At 33.0% G+C, this 6,693-nt stretch overlaps 1 protein-coding gene across 1 annotated transcript; it reads right to left on the bottom strand.

The window, feature by feature from the left end:
* Positions 1 to 4,864: 4,864 nt before the first annotated feature.
* LOC133879203 (uncharacterized) lies at positions 4,865 to 6,679 on the bottom strand. Its single transcript, XM_062317737.1, has 3 exons — positions 6,108 to 6,679; positions 5,714 to 5,915; positions 4,865 to 5,629 (listed from the first exon to the last, which is right to left on the bottom strand). Exons 1-3 carry the CDS (start codon positions 6,677 to 6,679, stop codon positions 4,865 to 4,867), a joined length of 1,539 nt encoding a protein of 512 aa, XP_062173721.1.
* Positions 6,680 to 6,693: the final 14 nt, after the last annotated feature.

The following is a 6,693-nucleotide window of genomic DNA, read 5'->3' as shown; positions in this document are numbered from 1 at the left end:
ATGGTTTGTGTACTTTGTATTCTATAGCAGAGAGAGAGAGAGAGTAGTACCGAAGCAACAGCGGAGCTGCAAGCGGCAGTGAGGAATCTCTGTTGAATGAGCGAGTTGGAAGCAACAAGCTGGGTTTCCTTCTCAAAATCGCTAGAGAGAGATGCGCAAAGTGAAGAAGTCGCGAGAAGTGAAATAAAATGATACAAAAATGAATGGCGTAAGGAAGATGAGTGTTAAATTTGGAGAGAGTTTCTAACATGAGTTAATTTGAGCTCGATGCAGGGGAGACATTGAGAAGTTTTTCCAATATTTGGAGGAAGTTTTGAAATAGGGAGTTTGATAGCTAGGGATGCTCTAAGGCGACAAGTTTAAGTCTGGTCTTTTTTTTTTTTTCTTGAAATATTAATTATATTATATAATATTTCAATGTTTATATAAATTAAATTATATTTTTTATTTACGCACACAATGGAATGAAACCAACAAAACATATAAAAGAAAAAAAATTACTATGGAAGTGAAGTGGGATTGTAAATGAACATAATTACTCATGAACATACTTGGGCTCGACTCGATTAGGCTTGGTTCAAGCTCAACTCAATTATTAAACGGGATGTTCGTGAACATAAAACTATGCTTTATTATTAAACGATACAAACTCGTAAGAACTCGGTTCAACTAGTTAACGTTCGTGTGCAAGCTTGTATAAGACTTGACTCGCTTATTAGGCTCGACTTATATGTGTGTGTGTGTGTGTATATATATATACATATAATATGTTATAAGTATATGCTATAATGCTATGTGTTATAAGTTATAATTTATAAGAATATTAGATAATTTATGAAATATATTATATAATATTATCATTTGTTATAAGACATAAGACATAAGTATACTAATATTTATATAAGTATGTAAATAATTAAATGTAATATACTATATATGAGTATATGTATAAGTATATAATATATAATTATGCGTATAATAATTCTCTCGATGGAGGAGGAAAAACAAAGCACACTAAATGAAAACACTGAAAACTATTTTTTGGAAACATGTATAAGTTGTTTTTGTTAAAGTATATTATGTTTGATCAATTGTGATACAATCGAATGATCAATTGAACTCGACACAATTGAAGGTTCGATCGAAAATCCTATCTATCATAGTGCATTAGTTTGATCGATCAAACTATATGGATTTTGTATTATTTATGCTTGTGTATTAGTCCGATCAATCATGTTAAGATCAATTCGATTGATTGTGATCCAATCGAACTTGACACGATTAACGGTTTGATCGAACGTCCAATCGACACTAATGCATTTGTCTGATCATTATAAGATCGAATAAACCATGATCTTCTTTAGGATCGATCGAACTTGACATAGTTCAAGGTTTGACCGAACTTCCGATCAATCCCAGTGCATTAGTCTAATCAATCAAACTCTTTGGATTTTGTATTATCCTTATGCATGATGTATGATCGATCAAATGATGGATCATTAGTCCGATCAATCCTAATGCATTAGTTCAATCAATAATGATAAGATCAATCTGATCAATCCTTACACATTAGTTTGATCAATTGTGATACAATCAAATGATTGATTGAACTTGACTCAATTGAAGGTTCTATTGAAAATCTAATCGATCCTAGTGCATTAGTTTGATCGACCAGGCTATATGGATTTTTTATTATCTATGATTGTGTATTAGTCCGATCAATCATGATAAGATCAATCCGATCTATTGTGATACAATCGAATAATCAATCAAACTTGACACGATTGAAGGTTTGGTCAAACATTAAATCGATTCTAATGCTTTAGTTCAATCGATCGAAGTCTATGGATTTTGTGTTATCTATCATTGCACATTAAACCTGTTGACAACTTAAGTGTGCGAACTCAAGTGCAGGTTGTCGCGAAGTAGTAATTCTCGGAAGTCGAGTGTCGAACCACAGGGATTTGGGAAACAAAGAACACTAAAAAAATAAAATTAAGAAAAATTTATGATAGATGATTTAGTGGAATGATGAAAATAAAATATATAATGAAAATAACAATTAAAAGGGATCGCTAAGGCATTGGGGTTTTACTTTTAACAAAATTATAATATTTATTTCGCAACTCATGTGATAATCGAAGAATAGATCAGTGAATATCAAGAGAAAATATCGTCGAAAGATTAATCTTAAAATTGATTGATTTTATTACGCAAAATTGGTTATTTGATTCGCAGGGAATTCAAAGCATTCACTATATCCGAAGTTAACAATGAATCAAGGAATTTTGCAGAACAAAAACCTTTTTCTAAGAATAAATCATGTAATCAATTAAAAAGATCTTACATTAAAAACCATAAAAGAGTTGAAAAATAAATACTACAATCTTATTAAAAGTTTCACCCTTAGCCTCAACTACAAATTTAGCTAGACATGATTATGTAAATAAATTTCATCGTTAAAATCATAAACATCGTCCTAGCAAAATAAAATAACTGAGAAGAAAATAAAAATAAATCTTGAACCGTCGTCGCTGTCTTCTTTGATCTTGAGCTGAACATCCTCTTCTTCTTTTTTTTTCTGCAATTTTCCGGCCCTCTTGTTTGTTGCCGTGTTGCTTAAGAGTCATTCTTCTTTTGGGATTCGTACTAATATAAGAATCTCAGTCTTCTCTTTGTTCCATGTCTCTCTCTTACACTTGAAATTAAACTCCGCTTCTTTTTATAAGAGCCAAAGACACATTTTTCTTCTTGGTTTTGTCATGTAGTAGTATTAGAATGTTTATCCAATTCGTGGGTCCAGCAGTTTGGTTTCACCTCTTATTGTTTTACACATTGGACTCTATTTTGGGCATAGGATAGACTTCTTCTTTTGACCCACATCTTGGCTTTTACTATTTGATTTCTTTTGTAATTCCTACATAACACAATTTCTTGCATTAATATATCATTTAATCTTAATATTAATATTTGAACAATATTCCACAATTAAATATAAAATGCAAGAATTAAATTATAATAAAGTATGATAATACTTATTTTAATAGGAAAAATAAGCACTTTTAAGCTATTATCACACCCCCCAACCAGCCTATTGCTAGTCCCTAGCAATTCAAGCGACTTAAAACACAAACTAAAACAGACTCAAGAAAAGAATAATTTTTTTCTTCTTTTGTTCTTTTAAATGTAGAGATAAAAAAAATTAAAATAAAAGTTTTAACTACACCACTTTCCCTTGCATTCTCGATTGCATTTAGCGAATGCAACAAGCCATTAAACCCCTAGGTATCCCTAGTAGACGAGTTATAGTCTCGTGAGGGCTTTACCAGAAGCAATACCCACAAACGCTATATTATTTCCAACCACCTGCTCAGTCTTGACTTCAAATTAAATAAATGCCAAACTATGTTATCTGTGAGAGTGGAGTAGCACAAAATATAGTTCTTATTCATTAACAAGCTTAGAAGCACAAACTTCATTTTCACAAGTTTAAGACATCCAAAATAGGTCACATCACCTATAATTGGCTACTGAAAAGCCACAAGTCCTCTTTTGGTGTAGAGTGAACTATCACACAATCATAGGGTTTCAAAGTAATTCCTATATACATGATTCAATACCCCAAAATTCATTGGAATCTCCATTAGATGAAACAACCAAGGCAGAGATTAAGCTACTTTTTCTATTTCTCTTTTTTTTTCTCTCTCTCTCTCTCTCTCTCTCTCTCACCATGTGTGGACTGTGCAATGCTTAGCTCCCTTAAGTTTTCTAATTGACCCATGTATCGAGCTTTAGACCAATGATTCCCAAGCCTGAGGGCTTTAGGGCATTAGGTGTAGAAACACCCTTACGGGTTTACTAACTCAACTCAAAAAGACTATGAAGCTAAACTAGCCACAACATGACATCAACCACTCCAAACTTCTCACTTTTTGACGCGAACACTCTCTGCTTACTGAGGCAAGAGGCCCGGTTACTCAGCAAAAAACTCAAAGTGGTCAATAACTCTTTTTTTTTTTCTAATAATATATATATATATATATATATATATATATATATATATATATATATATATATATATATAAATAATATAATATAATATTAATTTCATGCCAAGGTCGTCTCTCATCCAATGAATCAACCAAATAAACTTAAGATATAAAAAAAAAAAAAAAAAAAAAAAAAAAAAAAAAAAAAAAACATATTTGGTTTCACAATTCATACCCCACGACTATATGCTAGTGTGCTTATGCTAAGTTCAAAGTGAAACGAGTGAAGTATTCAGTAGCTAAAAATAAGCAGCAAAATTCAAATTTCCTAGTTCTGTAATCATGTATTCGTGAATTTAAGCTTGCCAATGAACTTCGAATCAAAATTAAGGTTCCACAACACTCTCAAAAATGATTTACTCAGGTATTCAAGTTCAACATAACCATTAAAGAAGTCAAGACATTATTGCAATTTTTTATTTTTTATTTTTTTTTCAATCACTGTCAACTCCTCCCCCCAACCTAAAACTTATATTGTCCTCAATGTAACAAAAGGAAGCAAAAAGTATGGGTTAAGAAGAGTACCTTGAGTTGATGACAAGTAAAGACACTTTATTATCTGAAAAATGGGTTAGAAAACAAAAAAAAAAATTAAAAAAAAAAAAAGCAAAAGCAAAAAAAAAAAAAAAAAAAAAAAAACAAAAAAAAAAACACAACCTCAACCTAAACTAACACTACTACTACAATTTCCAATCACATTTAGGTGTTTGGTAAATCCTAATAAACGGGATCCACTAGATTAAAAGATCATTCTTAAGCTCACAATCTTCAAAAAATGGGTTCAAATATTTTTCTTTAAAAGCATTGCCATTTTTTTATTTTTCAATTTTCGGTGCTATGAAATTAGATGGATGAGTTTTAATGGGACTATACAAGTCCTCAAAACATGGGTTCCTTCCATTAGTGTCCATCATTGAATTAGCATCCAAAATATCATTAGCCATGTCCAATTCTATATCATCACTGTTGGGATTCAGTATACATGCCTCTATAGGATCAGAAATCATAGAATGAGCAAATTTACTTTCCGCCAAATTTTGGATCATGTCTACCTCAACAATTTCCTCATCATCATCAATGGCAGGTTGCTTATAAATGTTGAAGATGTTCAACTCAACGATCATATTTCCAAATGTGAGCTTCATGATTCCATTCTTGCAATTAACCAAAGCATTAGAAGTACCTAAAAATGGCCGTCCTAAAATGACAGGAACGTCAATGCTAGATGGTGCAACAAGCTTTGTATCTAAAACAATGAAATCCATTGGAAAGTAAAATTTATCCACTTGAACTAAAACATCTTCTATTATCCCTCTCGGTATAACAACAGATCGGTCGGCAAGTTGCAAAACAACTTTGGTGGGTTTTAATTCACCAAGACCTAACTGCTCATAAACTGAGTAGGGTAGTAAATTGACACCAGATCCTAAATCAATCAATGCTTTATTAATCTTAGAATCACCAATGATGCATGGGATAATGGGTGATCCAGGGCCTTTATGCTTGAAAGGGATTTTCTGCTGAATTATCGAACTTACCTGCTCTGTTAAAAATGCATTCTTTTGCACAAAAAGCTTTCGCTTTACAGTGCAAAGATCTTTCAGAAATTTTGCATATGATGGAATTTATTTGATGGCATCTAACAAAGGGATATTTATCTTTACCTCTTTGAGCACTTCCAAGACATCTTGATTTGTTGTCCCCATTTTAGGTGCAAGCAACCTTTGGGGGAATAGGGCAATAGGCTTATACACTCTTTCCTCAACATCCTCAACCTTACTAGACATGTCATCATCCTTGGTTTCTAAATTTTCCTTGGGTTCTGAAACCTTTGTTGGGATTTCTTTGTTAACCTCCTTTCCACTCCTAAGGATAGTGATAGACTTAGCATGTTTTACTTGAGTATTTTGGACTTCATTTACCCCATATCGAGGGTTAGGTTCAGGTTGAGATGGAAGCTTTCCTTTTTCTTGAATGCTCATAAATGAGGTGATCTTGGTGAGAGTGCTTTTTATGTCATCGATGGCTTGTGATGTGCAACTATTGAATGTGTCTTACCCTTGCATAAATGTTTGCAACGTATCCTCAAGAGTCCTCTTATGTGGGGGAAGATAAGGAATAAATTTAGAGGGCTCTTGAGGTGGTGGTGGTGCATTATTTTCCTGTCTCCAACTAAAATTGGGGCTATTCCTCCACCCCGGATTGTATGTCTCAGAGTATGGAGAATTAAAAGGCTTTTTGTAAGTGTTTATGGCATTTGCTTGTTCATGCAATACTTCTTTTAAAGCTGGAATAGTTGGACACTCACGTGTTGTGTGTCCACTGACTTCACAAATGCTACACACTTTTTCTTTTTGCACAGATTTGATTTCATTATCTTTCCTTAATTCCATGGTTTCAACTTTTCTGGCCAAACTTGAAATTTTAGCATATAAGTCATCCCTTTCCCTAAGGTGATACATACCCCCACTAGATGTAGTGGTAGGAGGCTTGGTCTTACTAGAACTTTCAGGGGCAGTGGTGTCCCAAGATTGAGCATTTTCAGCTAGGTGGTCAAAGTATTCCCAAGCCTCATTGGGGTCTTTGTTTAAAAATTCACCATTGCACATCATTTCAACAAATTGGCGCATTTGGGGCATCAAAC

This window comes from Alnus glutinosa, chromosome 10, assembly GCF_958979055.1.
Source record: "Alnus glutinosa chromosome 10, dhAlnGlut1.1, whole genome shotgun sequence".
NCBI lineage: Eukaryota > Viridiplantae > Streptophyta > Magnoliopsida > Fagales > Betulaceae > Alnus > Alnus glutinosa.
This window is presented reverse-complemented; position numbering and strand designations above follow the sequence as displayed.

Coding starts and splice junctions, on each gene's coding strand:
- LOC133879203 (XM_062317737.1), bottom strand. CDS start 6,679: ATGCGCCAATTTGTTGAAATGATGTGCAATGGTGAATTTTTAAACAAA. Junction 5,916..6,107: donor TTGCAAACATTTATGCAAGG/GTAAGACACATT, acceptor CACTATCCTTAG/GAGTGGAAAGGAGGTTAACA. Junction 5,630..5,713: donor TCTTGGAAGTGCTCAAAGAG/GTAAAGATAAAT, acceptor TGCACTGTAAAG/CGAAAGCTTTTTGTGCAAAA.